At 47.9% G+C, this 20,873-nt stretch overlaps 1 protein-coding gene across 4 annotated transcripts in view; it reads left to right on the top strand.

Moving 5' to 3' along the window:
- Positions 1-20,873, top strand: part of LOC147701906 (uncharacterized) — a 213,347-nt gene that overhangs the window by 129,700 nt on the left and 62,774 nt on the right. For 3 of the 4 annotated variants that reach the window (XM_086930539.1, XM_086930540.1, XM_086930538.1), the window contains exon 6: positions 3,578-3,691. The exons of the other annotated variant lie outside the window; for it this stretch is intronic. In XM_086930539.1, the coding sequence (XP_086786665.1) occupies positions 3,578-3,691 (114 nt within the window). The remainder of the gene's footprint in view (positions 1-3,577; positions 3,692-20,873) is intronic. 4 annotated transcript variants of the gene reach the window in all.

Here is a 20,873-nt window from a genome sequence, read left to right on the forward strand (position 1 = left end):
AGTTGCATTCGACTTTTCAGTCATCGGGGCCTTCAACTCAACAGGGACAAATCGGTCCTTCTCCCGTCCAGGGAGGCCAAAATCCTAGGTTCCATTCTGGATACAAGATGCTGCAAGGCTTTTCCATCGGAGGAAAGACAAAAAAGGCTCATTCTCTCTGCTCGTCAATTGCAAAGAAGACGATCTCTATCGATCCGTCTATACAAGTCGCTCCTAGGATAGATTTCATCCTGCATACCCTTAATTCCGCCTTGCAGATTACGTATGCGCCCTTTGCAGGAGCAACTAGACCGGCAATGACGCCAGGCGGAGGGCGCATTCGACGACAAAATAATGGTCACACTTCTCATGAGGGAAGCAGCCAAGTGGTGGACGATCAAAGACAATATCTCAAAGGGTCTCACTTTCAAGATTGCTCCTTCTCCCTTGGTTCTGACCACGGATGCCTCGCTGGCAGGCTGGGGAGCGGTTTTAAAAGACCTACAAGTGAGCGGTCATTGGACACCCAAGCAGCGTTCTCTCCACATCAATCTTCTGGAGCTCAAGGCAATTTGTTTGGCTTTGCAGGCTTTCCTTCTGAGGATTCGGAATTCCCTGGTACTGGTTCGTACGGACAAAACGACGGCCATGCATTACGTGAACAAACAAGGCGGAACAAGATCTCGAGTTCTTTCAAAGGAGGCTCGAGAGATATGGGAATGGGCAATTATCCACCGAATTTTTCTCTCAGCAGAACATCTCCCAGGTACCCTCAACACGACAGTGGATACATTGAGTCGTCTAAAATCCGTCTGTCACGAGTGGGAACTGGATCAGGACACTCTCGACGGGGTCTTCGCATGTTGGGGCACTCCGTCCATAGACCTATTCACAACCCCAGGCAACAGGAAATGCCGGTTCTATGCAAGCAGGGATCACCATCGCTGCTCATTGGGGAATGCTCTTTCGATAGCCTGGTCAGGTGCTTTTGTTTACGCCTTTCCTCCAATTCCCCTGATTCCGAGGCTACTCAGGAAACTCAAGACAGAACCCTGCAGAATGATTTTTATCTCACCAGCATTGCCCCGCCAATTCTGGTTCACAGAGCTTCTCCTGATCACTCAAGATCAGCCGATTCACCTGCGGCCCATTCCATCTCTGTTGACAATGTCCCAGGGCCAAGTGTTGCATCCAGACACGAGCGCTCTCTCTATTTGACAGCCTGGCTCCTGTGTGCCGGAAATTTCAGAATTTAAATATCCCTCAGGAGTGTAAGGAGATTTTTATCTCAAGCCTGCGCACCAAGTACAAATAAGATCTATCGCGCGAAATGGAAACGTTTCTGCTTACGGTGCCACCGACAAAACCTTCATCTGTTATCTTCTGCTCCTCGCCAGCTATTGCCTTACATTCTTTCTCTGGCTAAGTCAGGCCTGGCACATTCCTCCATCAAGGTACATCTGGCGGCTATCTCTAGATTCAGGTGGACAGTCTCAGGTCCTTCTCTCTGGTCCGCTAGGATTGTCAAACAATTCCTGAAAGATCTTTTCAGGGTTTTTCCTCCAGTTCGGCCTCTTCCTATAATGTGGAAACTCAATTTAGTTCTGGCTCATCTCATGAGACCTCCATTTGAACCTATTCACAGAGCGGATCTAAAGTATCTATCCTGGAAAGTGGCTCTCCTTTTAGCCTTGAAGTCGGCTAGGAGGGTTGGGGAACTGCAAGCTCTTACCATTATGGAACCCTTTATAGAGTTAAAAAAAGACACTCTAATCTGAAGAACAAACCCGAAATTCATTCCAAAGGTCCCTTCGGATTTCCATTTGAACGAGCTTTTAGTTCTGAAATCTTTTTTCCCTCGACCTACGTCTCCAACAGAAAGGTCTCTGCTTTCCTTGGATGTCCAGAGGTGTCTGAAATTTTATCTGGAACAGTCGAAGATTTTCGGAAAATCTTCTTAATTCTTTGTTGCTTATAGTGCTCCTTGAAAAGGCTTTCCTCTTTTAAAACAAGGAATCTCACAATGGATTTCCAGTGCAATTCACTATTGCCACCAAGCGGCGGGTAAGCCGCTAGAAAGACATGTATGAGCTCACTCCAAGAGATCAGTTTCCTCTTCTGCTGCTCTCTTTGCTGGAGTTCCTATCACGGACATTTGTAGGGCAGCTACATGAAGCAGTGTCAACACGTTCACAAAGTATTACTGCTTGGACTCTTACACAAGGAGTGAGGCGGCAGTAGGTCAAGCGGTCCTGAGGAATCTCTTCCAATGAGTGGTGAGCTTTCCCTCCTATCCCTCCTTCCTATTATTGCACATTTTGTATCTGATAATGTTTTCTGACTACTGTTTCAATGTCTATTTGCTTTTTATAAGAGTATGGATACTAAAGGTATTTCGATGCTTATGTCACACAATGTGCTATTATTGCCTGCTGCTAGCTACTCTGATAAAAGCTATGGGAATCTATGAAAGTTCCAATACTGGGGCAAGAAAACAAGTTACTTACCTGTAACTTTGGTTCCCCAGTATTGGTAACTTTCATAGATTCCCATGCGCCCACCCTCCTCCCCTGGGAAAGCTCAGCCTTCAGCAGAGGTGGTTACTGTTACACAACGGCTACGAAAATCTGAGGCTCTGAGGTTCTCTCAGAAGGCTTCTATGGGGTGAGGCTAATCTGATTGGTTGTTGCAGGTTTTTGGTCTCTCTTACAAGAGGTGGATATGCTACAAAATGAGATAAGACCTAGGCCTTTCTTTCTCTTTTGTACCTACTGCTATGGTTTTTTTTTATTTACAGAGACTTCCATTCCGACGACGGGAAATGATCCAAGCTATGGGTAAGTAACTTGTTTTCTTCATCAATATGGACTAATGTTCTTTTGAAATATTTCTTTCTGGATGTCAGATTCTGGGTGGGGGTTATGCGTGATTTGGTTCACAATCTGCTTACTTTTAGCTTACCTCTGGCCTGTGATATTTCAAACTCTTAGTTGGAGTTATGCAAATAAAACGGTCTTTTGGGTAAAGACTGACTGATCTTAAGAAATTAATTAACAAAGGAACTCTACGCCACAGGCTCCTTCAGGTTACTCCTGTTTGTCTTTCATAATCATCTTGTATGTAATCTAAACGTTGAACTAAGGTTCACGTGCACACTGTGGAGAAAGGGTGGTTGTGCATAGGCTACATAGAAGTGTCATGCTCCCAGGCTGACCTAGCCTCAAAGCATGCAGTTTGTGCTTACTCGGTCCAGCTTCTGGTTCTTAAACCCAGTAATGTAAAGGCATCTCTGGTCTTGGATGATCTCAGTTGCTAAGGAAACTTTTCTTGTTTTTTTCTCCACATTGTTGGGATTGAATAGTTGAGATTATGTTGCATGTATATATTAAAATAGCTGTTTTAAAATATGTTGTCACAGTACCTATTTACTTTGAAGTCTCGGATGTTTGTAAGAAACTCAACTTCTTTGTGTCCAGCAAGAGATTTGATAACTCCTGTAAGTATCATCCTCCACAGGGTCGCTATTTGTTTTTATGCAGCTTAAAATATTATCTTTGGTAATATAGCTACCAATTTATTCTTTTTTGCTCCATAACAGCCCATCCAGTTGTTACCTCTGTCTATTCATTGAGAGTAAAACAAGAAGAGGAGGCATTTTGCAAAGATTTTCTGCCAATGGAGAGGAGGAAAAGAGTTAATAGTCCAATAACACGTGAGTATGAAATATGCTTAACCTCACTCTATTCAGTATCTTCAAATAAATACAGTATCATATGTCTTCATTGCTGCTTCTTAGGTATACTCACATATGTGGTCTCAGGAGTAGTACATTAGCCTCTTTAATTTAGGGCACTCTGTCGGAAGCTGGCTCTGTATATACTACACCAAAGTAAGGTAGAGTGTGCATAGAGTCAAGTGGAACCCCAAAGGTAGGCAGAGCTACACTTAGGCAGCAAATTATGTTGCACACCCAAAGACTGAACTCAGAGCAATTTGTTTGTATCAAAAATATTATTAAGTTATGTTATTACTAGAACCAAGCCAAGCCTGGTGCTGGTAAGTGAATTAATACTTTCCAGAATCTTATGCAATGTTTTACAGTTGAATGCAGATTCAAATTCAGTTGGTTGAATTACAGGGAAGTCAGTATTTCGAAATTACTTTTCAGTTACTTTACAGATTACTTTGTATGTTACTTTTTAGATTACTGTTTAAGTTACTTTTTCTACTCTGTGTGATATGCCTAGATATCACACTGGGACATTTCCTAGAGAAAGGGTAAGTACATCAGTTTTTGTACATTTTCAGTGTTTCATACAAACCAATTCAAGGAAAACAGTCAATTCAATCCCATGGAAGGAAATTAAGTTATCGGTGTGCAGGTAAGTACAAGTTTGTGGGAGTTGGTATTCTGGGGTTAGAACCAGGGTACCCCCTGGGTCAACAATACATCCTCCGCAGCACTAGGGTGGACGGATGCAGAGTGCTGAGGCCCAATGTTATCCAATGTGGGCTAGAGGGCCTTTGGTTGTTGGCTGCTCATGAGCATGCCACAAGGTTGTGGGAGCAAAGCTCCTGGTGTTAGGCTCAGGGCAAAGGGGGATCCGAGTTAGCACCCAAAGTATACCCGCAGCGGCGCAGGAGCGGCTGGGTGCAGTGTGCTGTTTTGGCGTCGGGTGCCCTGGTGATTTCAATGGGGATTCTTCGGTTGCAACAAAAACTGCAGGCTCGGGGACGAATATCTTCTGGAGGTCACCATCAGTTGAAGAGGTAAGTTGGGATGCCTGGTGATGCTGAGACACTGTTGGTTGGGCCACCCAAGGCTGTGGGACGTTGGGTGCTGGAGTGTCTTTAGGTGTCGGGTGTTGTTAGCAGCTCATGATGGGAGGAACCCCCAGAAAGAGACTGCAGGCGTCGTTTGGAGACTTAAGGCAGGTCAGAGATCACCAGATCTCAGGTCAGGATCGCGGCGGAGACTTCCTTGTGGTGTTGGGCCACTCGAACTCGGGTAGTGGACGTTTGGTGCAGAGTGGTGCAGACTCACGGTTTTCGACAGAGCCAGAATCTGTGGGTGAGCAAATCCGGTGCTCACAGGATACAAAGTCTTGGGTTTGGAAGGCAGGGCAGGTACTTTGGGTTCTTGAGGGCTGCTGGCTGTTAAATACACCAGAATTTCACAGGGGCAAGTTCGAGGTGTGGACAGGCCGGTAGGGCTGAAGACAAGTCAGTGGGCGTCGTCCTCTTCTTAGTTCAGCACAGCTTCTTTGGTCCTTCTTCTCTTCTTCTGGTTGGTTCTTGTCTGTGGAGGCAAGGTTCAGTGTTGCCCCTAAATACTAGATTTCGGGGTGTTACAGGTAAGTAAAGGTTGGGACCAATGAGTCCTTCCTTGGGGTGGGTACACCCCCTATTATGCCACCATCCATTGGGAGGGGGACATACACCACTCTCTGTTTGTCTGAGTCCCCCCATCTGCAAGATGGCGGGGACTGAGAGTTGGGCTTCACCTCGCCTCCCCCACCTGAGGGGTGGGGTTGGCAAAGGTGGGCACACCTCCCTTCTTACTTGGTTTCCCCGCTGATTCTCCTGCCCAAAATGGTGGTCCGAACTGGTGGGAGCCAGTTGCTGGAAGCGGCAAAGGGCTGAGGTAGCTCACAAAGGTGGCAAGCCTTTGCAGCTTCCCCTTCGTGGACCCTGCCCATCCTGGGGGAGGAGCTTGGCATCTTGTCCCAGGATATGCATTGTTTCAGAGCAGGAGAGCAGCAGGCTCTCGACAAAGGGGGTCCAGAACCTTTCTCGTGGTGGCAGCTGGCGAGCTGCCACTCAGCCAGGACACTAGAGTGAAGTCATTTTTCAGGGGGCATCTCTAAAATGCTGTCTGCGTGCATTTTTCATGAAATCCCGCAATGGTATCCGTGTGGGTTTAATGTGCTGAGACTTTTGATACCAAACTTCCCAGTTTTCAGTAAAGCCATTCTAGTGCTGTGGAGTTCATAATGACAAACTCCCAGTACCATATACTCCTAATGGCATTACTGCACTGGCATTGTCTAAGAATTGTCTTAGACACTGTAGGGGTACAGGGCTCATGCACCTGTACCCTCACCACTGGTATAGTTCACCCAGCTACATGGGTGGCTGATCTATGCCAGTGCAGTGGGTTGTAGGCATGGCACACAGGGATGTGTGCCTTGTTGACTGTTTACTTTGTTCTGCACCAAAACATGCAGACTGCAATGGCAGTATGTGTGTGTGTGAAGGTACATGGCATCTAAGGGTGGCACAATAAGTGCTGCAGCCCTTAGAGGCCTTCCCTGGCCACAGTGCCCTTGGTACCTGTGGTACCATTTACAAGGGAATGACATGTGGCCAAAGAGTGCCAATTGTGTTTTGTCTCAAGGCAGTTTAGGGAAAGCCCATAGGCCCTGGGTATCTGATTGGCAGGAATCCAGGGTACACTCAGTCAAAGTACATCAACAGTTTGTGGGGGTGAACATGTAAAAAGAGGGCACTTCTCACACATTCCAAACATAATGACCATTGAACCCTAATAGTAGTTATACTAGGTGGAGAAGTGTGGCTCAGGGGTTAGAGGCGGCAGACCCGGAAGCTGAGATCGGCCCTGGACCAGGGTTCAATTCCCCGCCTCGGCGGGTCTTGGGCTCAAAAAAAAATTCCACGGACTCGATAATTCTCGCTCCGGTGCCTTCTCGACTCATGGATTCACACTCTGCGACTCTGGGCAATAGCTTGCTTAATCTCCACAACGGCCCCTCGCGGCGGGATGCCTGGCTTTCACCTTGTGGATACCCTGCCGGGGTTATCTCACAGGGGAATACCAGGACGGGTTCCCTAAGCAAGCGCCGGGAAACCCTTTGTGGGTAGCTGTGCGCTATATAAGCTCAAATACATTTACATTTACATCCTGCTTAAAGTAACCGGTCACTACGGTGAATATTTCATTTTATGTATTCATTAGATTTTAAAACCTTCCCCTTTACTTGTGCTTTATTTCATGACCTCCGCATGGCTGCAAAAGTCTTGGCTAGAGAATCTTACTTCATTAAATGCCCTCACAGTGTAATACTTCAGCACAGTAGCAATCGATTAAAAGCTGAATGTTCTATGTAAACGTACAGAGACTCGCCACAGCTCTCTATTTCTTTGATAATGGGTAAAGCACAACATTCGTTAGAGTTGATGTTCTAGGACCCTTTTTGGGGTCGCACAAGACATACAGAGTGTACTGGGCCCCAGCCATGGTGGTTCAGTGGCTTGGCACTGGTGTCCTGGTGCCCGCCCTACTATTGCTCTGGAGACTGGGCCATGTACAATCCTTTGCACTCTTGACTTTCAGGGTAGCGAGGGTGAGTGGTCACAGGTTTTTCAGGAGGTAGCATGGAGGAAAGAGCTCAGAACTCAACAGTTGTTTAACAGATGCAATATAGTAATTTCCAGCCTATTACTTATGTTTATGAAAAATGAAGTATGTTTAAACTCTGAGCAAAACCAAATGCCATAAAGTTATTTACGCCAGTTTTGGAACTTTCATTAATTCACATGCTTTAGTCATTCCCTATCGTCAAGATGTTTTTTTTTGTTTTCGGCGCGATCGATGTCCACGGAACCATACAATAGCATTTCAATGTTAAAGATAGAGCATGAAAGCCCTAGGCCCTTCAATTTCGGAACCTACCATAGTCTTTTTAAAAAAGACACCAAACTTAGATTTCAGCCAATCCGGCTGCTTTGCCCTCTAGATACTTATGAGATAAGCCCCAATCCGTGAGATTTTCTACAGGACATCGTGCTAGGGAGTCGCCACTGAGCTCTGCTCAGTTATTTCATACTTGGATACTTTCTAGGATTATTTTCCATTTCTTGGTGCTGTGGGAGTATTTACCTTTGACCACTGTGCTTTCCGTCCAGGAAATCTGACTTTGTGTTCATTTAAAACATCATGTCAAACAAAGAGAAGAATTGTCACTTCAGGGCCTGCAGTCTCTGTGGTAAAAAGTGATTTCACTCTGAAGACCCTCACAAAGACTGCATTTATTGCCTAGGACTGTATAGTATGTTGTACATTTTTCAACCAAAATATCGATGGATAGAGAAGGAAGGCTGCTATTTTAGCTTCAAAAGCTCAAGACCAGAACAGAGACAGTTTCTGACTCTGGTAGCGAGGACTCCTCTTCATCCTCTAGAAGATCTCATCAGAGGAAGAGATCACCTCATTCAAGATCCTCCTCCGAGCGGCTTCAAGCCTCAAAAACACTGCTCATTGGCCTTACAAGGGTTCCAGTCAATCACAAATCTCCCCAGAAATCCAAGTGTTCTGACAAAAAGGAATAAAAAAAGGACCTTCTACCTCCAGAAAAGGCTGAATGGTCGCCCTCTGAACCACCTACACCACCTCCTAAAGACAGTCACTCATTCAAGAAGTCTTCTTCAGCTCTTCTAATCAACAGATCTTGAGAATATCGTTAAGTGCTATTGACGACAACATATATGGCAACATCTTTGACAACAGCTACAGTCACCACGTTGTCCACCCACCACCTCTTCCTTCTCGATGACGACATCTTAATTGACCGTGTCTATGACTAGACCGTCAACGCTGAGGATTTCAATGATTTCATCTTCTACAACAGTCAGTAGCCCCCTTGTCAACAACCTCGTCATAGGCAGAAAAATTGTAAAACCACCAAAAAGCATGGTTTTGACCTCGGAACACGCCTCTCCGTGCAAGGTGACACCACTGATACCAGCTTATCTCTCGGATGAAGGTGACTCTGAAGATGACGGGCCCTTTGGTGTTGCACGCAGCACCCTTGATTTGAATGTCACTTGCCAAGAAGAAGGAAAGGACTATGATGAAGAATATGAACACTATCATTATTATTCTTCCAATGACCTGTATCGGCAGCCATTCCAAGAAGAGATGGTTTGTCGACCTGGCTTTCTTGTTTCTGACTTACAATTCATGCTTTCAGATTACAGGTAGCAATTTCTGTCTACTGCACTACAAATATCAATGCCTACCAGATCACCTGCTGCTCAACCATCCACTCCAGTACAAAGACCTATAACATTTCCTATCTCAGTAAGGCAGACACCACAGAGAGTGTTTCTCCATGTATCCAGCTACCTCTGATGATGAGAGAGAGGAAGGGGAGCTCCGTGAGCCCCATAGGTAATGGCATGAAAACATCCTATGCCATCATCTCCGTCACCCACCCCAGTGGACACCCACCGGAAGATATTGGGGCTTTTCATAATTTGCTAGAAAGGGGAGATCTAAAAGAATTGCACTCCCCATGCCCACCAAGCAGATGTCCTGTTGTTTTCATGTTTTTAAGGAGCCTTTTCAGTCCATGCTCATTGTCAACTATATATTAGAAGAGGGCTTAAAAATAATAAACTCTACGGCTACAGTAACTGAGGGTTTCCACTCCTCAATAATAATTATAAAGTCACAGAGGATGCTCCGGCTTGTCTAGCTGTGTAACAGTAACCACCTATGCTGAAGGCTGAGCTTTCCCAGGGGAGGAGGGTGGGCACATGGGAATCTCTGAAAGTTACCAATACTGGGGAACCAAAGTTACAGGTAAGTAACTTGTTTTCTTGCCCCAGTATTGGAACTTTCATAGATTCCCATAGCTTTTAGGCCATTCAGAGCCAGACTCATTTATTACACAGGCAGCCCAACGAAGATCCAGGAATCCCTCCACTCTGATCAGTGCCTCAGGATACGGAGGGGAGACACTTGGATAATATCAGTAAGCATTTTTCATCAATGTGCACTGCACACCTCCATTCCCAAACATCTACAACTCTCAAATTGGAGGTCAAGACCATGCTCCGAAAGAGAGCGATAGAGAGAGTCCCTCCTTTTTTAACAAGGAAAGGGATTCTATTCCCGATTGTTTGATTCGCCAAAGGTTGAAGGAATGTTGCCCTGTCTGCAACCTCTGACACCTCAATACATATCTAAAAAAAAAAATCATTCAGCATGGTAAAATATTTTCACATCCTCATCCATCGTTCTCACAAGAGATTTCATTGGTTCACAGTAGCTTATGCCACTTCTAGTTCATGGTTCTACCTTTTGGTCTGAAGTCAGCCCTCAGAATATTTACAAAGTGTCTTGCTCTTTAGCAGCCTTCTTAAGGAAACAAAAATACCAATGGGGTCATTATCATAGCGGGCGGATCGCCACCGCCTGTATGGCGGTGGCGATCCGCTCGCCAATTCCCACAGCCCGCCTACCATTCTCCCGCCATATTACGATGGCAGGGGGACCCCGGCGGACGGAATGACCGCCAGCCAGTTTTCCGCCGTTCGGACAGGCGACTGGGCAGAAAAGTGCTCAGATATGGTGGCGGTGTCTGCAAGACACCGCCATCCATATCATGATGTGCAGCGGTGCAGGGCTTTTCATGGCGGAGACATCGCTATGGAAAGTCAGGCAGAGAGCCTGTTGAGGGCCCCCAGGATGTCGGTGGGGGGTACCTATGGTACCCCCTGCATATGCATGCACAACATGGCAGCCACCGCGCAGTGCCTTCCACGTTGTTCATGGAAATGCACAACATACACTTTTTACATTGCAGCGGGTGCTGCTGAAAGCATCGCCCGCCGCAATTTACTAAATGCGGGATGCGCCCCATCCTAATCTGAATCACGGGACCACCGCACATGTGGCGGGCGGTCCTGCCGTTACGGAAAGTCCTTCCGCGATTGTGATAGACTCCCAGGTATTCCCCTTCTTAGACGACTGGTTCATCAAGGCGCATAGCAAACAAACAGCACAGAAATCAACAAATACTTGCATAGCCCTGTTTAATGAGCTAGGTCTCACTCTGAATTGGAAAATGTCAAGCCCGCAACCATCAAGAACTATAACCTTTTTTGGGGGCAACACTGGATATGATGAACAACAAGGCCTGCCCCACTTCAGAAAGACAAATAAAGCGAATATCATTGGCAAAGTCCGTTTCAGTGCGCCTCTCCAAGTTATTATTGGGAATGATGTCATCATGCATTCTGCAAGTTCCATTCTGATGGCTAAGGATGCAACCCTGCAGGAAGAACTAGACCTCCAATGAGTACAAGCGACTTGGAAAAATAGACATACCTGTATACAACACTTATGTCTGGACTGGACTTCTTGAGGTGATATAGCAATAGGCCAAGCAGTTCTAAGACCTCTTTTCCGGACAAGATAAGCCATCTAGGGCTTCCCACCATCCTCTTACTAGTGCCACACATTGCCTATAATATAATGTGTTTTCTTTCCTAACATCATACTGAAATATGCTCATATGTTTAACTACATCTTATGAGATATGTACTTAGTTATATCTTCGTTTAATCTATATATGGGTATATTTTCTAAATGTGATATCTCTATAGCAGTGTATTCTTAACAACTCACACTACTGCTTTATACTCTTGATTCAAGCGAGTGAATCTATGAAAGTTCCAATACTAGAGTAAAAGACCAATACAGAGGGCATATCACAGGTTGAGCTGCGTTATCTTCACTCTTCCAGCGGTAATTTTAAATTTAGTATTTTATTTTGCTGCAAACTCATTGCTTTTACTTCTTTTGTCCTACGCCCTAAAACTATTTACTTACTACTTACCAGACTCCTGTGAAAGCACTCGGCACCCTGCAGTCTCCGCGGTCCACCGCCAGTCATTAGCGGACTGTTTGATGTGGAGGGAGACCCCGGGGACAGCTGTTCTGTCAGAGTGCCTCACTTCCTGCTAGGACCATCCATAGCCGCCATCTTGGGCAGGTCAGCGGTTTAGTGTTCCGCTACCAATCAGGCCGGGCAAACCCGTCTGCGCCCGTCTGCACCTTGACCGGGTCCAGGGCCTGTTCCCCTGGTTGTTCAAAAATAACCCCAAGTCGAATATTGCTATCTTATTCTAGCTCTCAGCTACTCGACCTAAACAATATCAATAATAATCATCACTTCCCTCCTTTCAAAGAGGACGCTCTATTTAACAAACAACTCTCCACATGCCCTAACTGTAGGCTCAACATAGAACCAACTAAGGCCTCTCTTTTTCCTAGTACACATATTCCCCTAACTAAACCAGATATGATCTATTTTGCACTCATAAACTCCCGCTCCCTACCCAAGCATAAGCTTGAAATACATGAATTTCTTATTAAACACAATTTGGATTTTCTATTTCTGACTGAGACCTGGGGTTATTCATCCTCTGGTTCTGATTTTTGCGCTGCCACCCCCGAAGGCTACTGTGTATTTAGACAGAACAGAACGTTAAAGAAAGGTGGGGGGTTAGCAATTATTTACTGTGACAAATACACAATTAAAACTGATACCCCCAATTTTTCAGTATGTGAAGCATTAACTTTTTCTGTTATGCTTTCAAGCACTCAATCTTTCAAAGGAACCTTACTGTATCGACCATCAGGTTTGCGATCGGATTTTCTTGCGGAACTCCATACTTTATTAGAATCAGTAGCAGCAATACCAGATTTTACTATCCTGGGAGATTTCAATTTCCATTTGGAATGTCCTAACGACAAGCAATCCTCTTCTCGGATTACTGATCTTTTATCATTAGGCCTACACCAGTTAGTCACCTTACCTACTCACAGGGCAGGTCATACATTGGGTGGTCTCTTCACTAATAATAGTAACATCTCCCTATTTACAGTCACCCCTTTGATATGGACAGACCATTCTGCAATACCCTGCACCATTCAGATTAAGAAACCCAACTCCAGAGGTATGGGTTTTCACAAATCTAAACAGATCCGGGCATGGAATAAAATTGATGCCCAACTCTTGCAAGAATCTATCCTCCTCCCATTATAGTCCTTCAGAAGACCCCGAAATAGCCTCCAATAATTACTCCGTCTGGTCACACGACATCTTTTCTTCATTAGTACCATCTAAAAAGATCTTTACTAATCGAAGGGTTCGCTCCGCACCTTGGTTCTCAGACGAATTAAGACTCGAGAGACACCGTTGCAGGAATTGAAGGACACTGGCGTAACGCTAAAACACTATACAAAGAGGCAATGACAAAATGTAAACATCTGAATGTCTTAGAAAAGAGTAAATATTACTGTACTCCAATAGAATTGGCCCAAAACTCCCCAAAGGAACTATTTCAAGTAGTAACTAAACTCTCCACACCCCCAACAGGCACTTCTATTCAAGATTTATGCAATTCGCTTGCCAATTTCTTTAAAGATAAGGTTACTCACATTTACTCTAATTTCACCATAGAGGCTAACTTAGACTCGCCGACTTTCAATAATTCATCTAATGCCTCCTTCCCTACCGTATTTTCAGAATTTACTCAGGTCTCACCTGAGCAGGTATGCAAGCTTGTTCTCTCTACAAAATCCGGTTCCCCTTTAGACCCTTCTCATAATTGACGCGTTTGTTTTGCACATGGTATAGGGTGCTATAAATACCATCTCTGAAACATAAGCTGACAGTAAATGCTCCACAGGGAGGGGGTGAGGAGAAGAAGCCAAAGTTAAGACATGGCCCTTGGGTGTTTTGTCGCTTAACCCCGTCCGTCAGATGTCATGTCTAAAACCTTACGTGAGAATCTGTGATGAAGGGCATTAGCACGTAAGCGTTGCTCTTGCCTTGTGCTCTCATTCTTGCTTCTACTTTCCTGTCGGTGATCCATGTATAATTTCCAAGCTGTTGGCTTATGCCAAGGGCATCTCCAGAGGGAGGGAAAGGAACTGACTAGGAAGAAACATAGACTATGAAAGAGTGATTAGGTCTGATACGCATAGCGTTGAAGCATTTATTTGAGAGAGAAGCAGGAGCATTTAGAGATATTGGGGCAGGAGTATAATCAATGAAAGGGAACAGACTGGGAATAATGGACAATGCAGGCGGGCATGGCAGGTGCATCAGTAGTAAGAGGGTCTAACAGGAGTAGGGAAGGAGCATCAGCAATAGGAGGAAGAGATGCAGGATCTGTAGGGTACTCGGTAGGACCAGGAGTATTGGAAGTAAAATTCAAAAGGGCAGGAACTGAGAGGCATATGGCAGCAGTGTCAGGAAAATTATTAAAAAAATAAAAAATAATGTGCAATGCACCCCTATACTATAGAAGGATTATTGTTTAGATATTGGTGACATTTGTTGTCTAAGGTGTTCTTTGCTGGATCATGCTCTGCCAAGACACGTGACCTTATTGTACCGATACACCAGGCAACACTGTTTGTTTGGAAGCAGCACGGACTATAAGTGAATTTATCACTTCAATGTTTTTCATTTTCTATAATACTGTGACGGGGAGGCGGGTCAGGATGATGACAGGAACGTTGTAACCGCAGACGGATGGTCTGCTCTACCGTTGACCCCCCTTTCTGTCACCCTCATACAGACTGATGCCACCGCTACGGGACCTGAGGATTGGTGGTCGGCTGTCCCGCGGTCCCCTCCTGCCATGCCTGCGCTGTCTGAAGAAGCCGGTCTGCAGGATTGGGGCACGAAGGAGACCGATAGTGTATGGCACTATGCTCCGATAGAAGAAGACGGTCCCTTTAACTGTGGACTGCGAGCCGGCGTAAACACGCCCCCTGCAAGCATCGAGGAGTCAAATGCCGGAAGGGAGAAGGAGACGACGGACGGCGTTTCCCTGGAGGCGACAGGAGTGTTGGAGTGGAGACGGAGAGAAGCGGAGTCGAGTTGCGAAGGCGGAGGAAGAGAGCGAGGACGGAGCCCAGCTGAGAGCGACAAGCCAGGAGGCCACCGATTTGGCGCTTCGCCCTGCCACGGTCCCACGGGAGGAACGTGGCTGGACAAGGTACGGGGTTCTGTGGCTGGCTGGGTGGGGAGGAGCGACACGAGCAAGCTGAGAGACCCGGTGTAAATAGTGTACAGCCTATAGATTCCCTCCCCCCTCACGAGCACTATTGCACGGCTTTAGTTAAATGAGCACTGGTTTCCCTCACTCCCCGGGCCCTGGCAAATCGTGTACGGACGTACCAGTGATTGTGCCTTTTTTCTCTTTATTTTCTGGGACACCTCCGGACGAGTCCACGTTACCTTGAAGACTCCACCTGCCTTCTGAACCAACGCGAGGGTCGAGTTAAAGGACTGCATTCTGGAGTATTCCGGATTCACGAGAGGTGTCAGGACGGAGACCTCGGACTTTGCCAAATTACGTGTGACTGCTAAGAGGCGTAAAGCTTATCTAAAAATAAAACCATCTTTAAGAGCACTTTTCCCTGACTCTGCCTCGTTAGACCATACTTCCCTGAGTCCTGACCCCTCTTCCTCGGCGTTGCACGTACCTGACCCTTTACAACTGGTGTCAGAAGTGGGATTCACATCCCAGTCCACCTGTGATACCGAGATGGACGCCCTATTACAGCATTTGATAAAGGGACAGGAAAAACTGGAATGGGCCGTGGAACGCCAGATGACCTCGGCACAAGCTGACAGAGACCTCTTTAAGAACACTATAGCGGCTCAGATGGATAGTATGCAGAAAACCATGATCCCTCCCACCGGGGCGGTAACTCTAGAGAACAGAGGCCATGGGCCAAGCCCGTCCGGCATCTCACTGCAAAAATACGTACAGGGTGAAGACCCGGACGCCTTTTTGATGAACTTCGAGCGGGCTGCCAGAGCGCTGGGGTGGCCAGAGGAGAAGTGGCCCTTCTTCCTAGCCCCGCTGTTAACTGGGGAAGCCCAGTTCGCCTATCAAGTGGCGAATCCGGCGGGGAATGCTACGTATGCCGTGATAAAGAACGTGATCCTTGATCACCTAGGGCTTGATTCAGAAGCCTACCGCCTCCGGTTCCGCAAGGAAAAAGGGGTACCGGGAGAAAATCCAAAGACCCTCTTCTTCCGCTTAAAGATGATGGCGGATAAGTGGCTGAAGGCGGGTACCAGTACCAAAGAAGAGATCTTGGCCCAGATATACCTGGAGCAGTTTATGGAGGCACTCCCCTACGGTACCCAGAGGTGGCTGAGGCAACACTCCGGGCTTACAGTAGAACAGGCGATCGAGATGGCCGCCAACTATGCCCGAGCGCAACCACGGGGCATGGGTTGGGAAACGGAAAAGGCCTCCAGACAACCGTCCTTGATGAAGAGCGACAAGAAGACAAAACCGGCTCTTGAGCCGTTCAGGCCTCGACCTCTTCGGATGGAGCCTCCGGTACCACGGGGTCCCCAATGTTTTGAGTGTGGCGAGTGGGGCCACATTGCTCGCCTGTGCCCCAGGAGAAGACCTCCCGAGGAACCTATGGAGGTGGGGTACCTACCGAAGGCTGTCCTCTATTCCTCGGAGCTAGGAACCTCATTTCATGTAAGTATGAGGGTAAATGGGGTTTGTATTAAAGCCCTCCTGGACTCCGGGTGTAGACAGTCGGTGGTACAAGAGAAGTATGTCCTGCCCCACCAATATGACCGAGATGCCATAGTACACATAAGGTGTGTGCACGGGGACGTCAGACCGTATCCTGTGGCCCAGGTGTCCGTTGCCGCTGACAACCAACCGGTTTGCTCAGTGAGGGTGGGAGTACTAAAAACAGACAGCACGATCGACTCTACTCACGGAGGAACCCTGGGTCCTAGATCGCAGCTTCCGCTTCGCACAAGCAGAAGATCGGACCCTCTACAATGCGTGGGAAGCGGCACAGGCATCCCAGGAAGATTCCAGCATCTCCTACCCTAGGTTTGTAATAAAACGGGAGCTCCTGTACCGAGAGGCAGCGAGTGGAAAGGAGTTGCAACTCTTGGTACCTACATCCTTCCGAGAACAAGTGCTTTTCTTTGCACACGCGCATTTGACGGCAGGTCATGCGGGCAAGGAGAAGACAACAGAGAGCATTATCAGGCATTTCTACTGGCCTGGGATATACAGGGACGTGCAAGAATACTGTCGTAAATGCGAGATCTGCCAGAAGAAGAACTCCCACAAGCCCCCGGCAGCCCCCCTACAACCCATGCCAATCATCGGGGTACCCTTCGAGCGGGTAGGGATGGATCTCATAGGGCCCCTCCCAAAGACCCCCCGAGGACAGTTGTACGCCCTTGTAATAGTGGACTACGCGACCAGATACATAGAGGCCTTCCCCCTGAAATCCCCCACTACCGCCAATGTGGCGGAAAAGTTCGTGGAACTGTTTTCAAGGGTGGGATTCCCGAAGGAGGTAGTTACCGACCAGGGAACCCCCTTCACATCCCGCCTCATGAAAGAAATCTGTAAATCGTTAGGAATACGTCATCTAAAAACCTCGGTCTACCACCCTCAGACCGACGGCCTCGTAGAGAGGTACAATCAGAGCCTCAAAAACACCTTAAAGAAAATGCTAACCTCCGAAGGCCCGGCCTGGGACCGGCTACTACCATTAGCCCTGTATGTACTCAGAGCCCAAAAACAGAGCAGCCTGGGTCATTCTGCCTTCGAGCTGCTATATGGAAGAATACCTAGGACCTTGCTGGAGATCACGAAAGATGCGTGGGAAGAGCAAGAAGAAATAGAGAAAAATACCCCCTTGGAATACACAGCTCAACTGAGGTCCAAGCTGGGGAAACTACGCAGCCTGGCATATACAAACCTTGAACAAAAACAGAAACAACAAAAGAAGACCTATGACCGAGGGACCCGGCTCCGAAAGATGAGAGTAGGTGATTGGGCTCTAGTGCTTTTACCCTCTGTTACGAAGAAAACCGAGTGGGAAGGTCCTTATGAAGTAGTAGACACCATAGGTGAGACCACATATAGGCTAAGACTCTCCCCAGCAAAAACTCAGACCTACCACATAAATATCCTGAAAAAGTGGATTGGTCCACCTCCTCAGAGGGTTCACTTGGCTATCCCGAATAAACAGACGGAGGAAAACACCCTACGTCACCTAGTCGTTAATCCGGAACTGTCGGACAAGCAACAACGGGAGCTACATGCCACCTTGACCCCCTTTACGACTGTCTTTTCGGATTTACCGGGGAAAACCACCCTGGTAGAACATAGGATTGAGACGATTCCAGGGAAGGTAGTGCGACAGCGGCCATACCGAATCCCCGCTGCCAGGAGGGAGGCAGTAAGACAGGAAGTAAGAGACATGTTGGAGTTAGGGGTAATACAACCGTCAACCAGCAACTGGGCCTCCCCAATAGTCATGGTGCCCAAGCCGGATGGCACTAAGCGCTTTTGCATGGACTTCCGGGCCTTGAACACAATATCCTCTTTTGACGCGTACCCCATCCCCCGGGTCGATGAATTAATCGAGAAGCTCGGGGAAGCGGTTTACATCACAACCATCGATCTGACCAAGGGGTACTGGCAAGTACCCCTTCGAATGGAAGACCGGAAAAAGACTGCCTTCATCACGGACGAAGGGCTTTTTGAGTTCAAGGTTCTCCCCTTCGGGCTTCATGGCGCCCCCGCCACTTTCCAGCGTCTTATGAACCGCATACTCAAGCCTTTCCCAACCTTTTGCTCTGCCTACCTAGACGATATAGTCGTCCATAGTAAAACCTGGAATGAACATCTACGACACATACAGGCCATCCTCAGGGCCCTGCAGGAAGCCGGCCTCCACATCAACGCGAGGAAGTCCCGGGCGGCTTTCACCAGAGTCAAGTATCTGGGGTACGTGCTGGGCGAGGGTACCATCGCTCCCCAAGACGAGAAAGTCCGAGCCATTAGAGACACCGGTTTCCCCACCAACAAAAGAGAGCTGCGCGCATTCTTAGGACTGATCGGGTATTACCGGAGGTTCATCCCCAGATTCGCTGAGCTGGCCACTCCTTTGACGAACCTCCTACGCAAAGACGTGAAGGTCAGGGAGTTCCAGAACGCCCCCGAGGGGGCCTTGGAGGCCTTTCGGTCATTGAAGGAAGCTATCACATCGGCCCCCGTTCTGATGTCCCCGGACTTTTCCAAAGCCTTCATACTCGCCACAGATGCCTCGGAAACCGGCATTGGGGCTGTCTTGTCTCAGACGGACAGGGACGGAGTGGAGCACCCTATCTTGTTTACGAGCAGGAAACTATACCCGAGGGAACAAAAGTACTCCACGGTGGAACGTGAATGCCTCGCCATTAAGTGGGCGGTGGAAAAACTGCAATATTATCTGGAGGGCCGCCCCTTTGTCCTTCACACGGACCATGCCCCACTGACTTGGATGTACCGCAACCGTTCCCTCAATCAAAGGGTCCTTAGGTGGTTTCTATCCCTCCAACCGTTTTCCTTTACTGTGGTTCACAAGAAGGGTTACGACAACGGGAATGCGGACTACCTGTCCAGAGTGCAACCTCTCCCCGATCGGGAGAGTCCAGGAGGGGAGGTGTGTGACGGGGAGGCGGGTCAGGATGATGACAGGAACGTTGTAACCGCAGACGGATGGTCTGCTCTACCGTTGACCCCCCTTTCTGTCACCCTCATACAGACTGATGCCACCGCTACGGGACCTGAGGATTGGTGGTCGGCTGTCCCGCGGTCCCCTCCTGCCATGCCTGCGCTGTCTGAAGAAGCCGGTCTGCAGGATTGGGGCACGAAGGAGACCGATAGTGTATGGCACTATGCTCCGATAGAAGAAGACGGTCCCTTTAACTGTGGACTGCGAGCCGGCGTAAACACGCCCCCTGCAAGCATCGAGGAGTCAAATGCCGGAAGGGAGAAGGAGACGACGGACGGCGTTTCCCTGGAGGCGACAGGAGTGTTGGAGTGGAGACGGAGAGAAGCGGAGTCGAGTTGCGAAGGCGGAGGAAGAGAGCGAGGACGGAGCCCAGCTGAGAGCGACAAGCCAGGAGGCCACCGATTTGGCGCTTCGCCCTGCCACGGTCCCACGGGAGGAACGTGGCTGGACAAGGTACGGGGTTCTGTGGCTGGCTGGGTGGGGAGGAGCGACACGAGCAAGCTGAGAGACCCGGTGTAAATAGTGTACAGCCTATAGATTCCCTCCCCCCTCACGAGCACTATTGCACGGCTTTAGTTAAATGAGCACTGGTTTCCCTCACTCCCCGGGCCCTGGCAAATCGTGTACGGACGTACCAGTGATTGTGCCTTTTTTCTCTTTATTTTCTGGGACACCTCCGGACGAGTCCACGTTACCTTGAAGACTCCACCTGCCTTCTGAACCAACGCGAGGGTCGAGTTAAAGGACTGCATTCTGGAGTATTCCGGATTCACGAGAGGTGTCAGGACGGAGACCTCGGACTTTGCCAAATTACGTGTGACTGCTAAGAGGCGTAAAGCTTATCTAAAAATAAAACCATCTTTAAGAGCACTTTTCCCTGACTCTGCCTCGTTAGACCATACTTCCCTGAGTCCTGACCCCTCTTCCTCGGCGTTGCACGTACCTGACCCTTTACAAATACACCAAAAATTTGTTTGGAATCTTAAAAAAAAAAAAAAACAAGTATTTTTATTTGGAAGAATGACAGACAATTACACTGTTACTCATACAATTCACAATGCAAGTTACATTAAGCATCATATTAAACATTCTGCTCCTCGTCTCTGTGCCTTCGCAATTCCAGTTCCACTACAGGCGATATGCAAATCTTCCCCCTATACAAGTTCCATTTGGACCATTTCCTGTTCCACTTCTTCGGGCACCCCCTAGCAACAAACACTTCCTTCTCAGCTATCATGCATCTATGTAGCTCCCTCTGCCAGACCGCCAGTACAGGAGGCCGCGCTCCGCCCTATCCCCTAGCAATGAAATAGTGTGAATCCTAATGTTACAAACTGCTGCTCTGTCTCCGTAAGGTCCGTCGCCTCCCATATCTTAAGCAGGCCCGGCGTCCGAGTAAGTGGCTTTCCCAGCGCGGAATGCATATGTGTCGTGATTCTGTCCCATCGACTCTGCACCAGCGGGCATTCCCATATCATATGGTAAAAGGTAGCCGACTGTC

Source organism: Lissotriton vulgaris, chromosome 7 (genome assembly GCF_964263255.1).
Source record: "Lissotriton vulgaris chromosome 7, aLisVul1.2, whole genome shotgun sequence".
NCBI classification, from domain to species: domain Eukaryota; kingdom Metazoa; phylum Chordata; class Amphibia; order Caudata; family Salamandridae; genus Lissotriton; species Lissotriton vulgaris.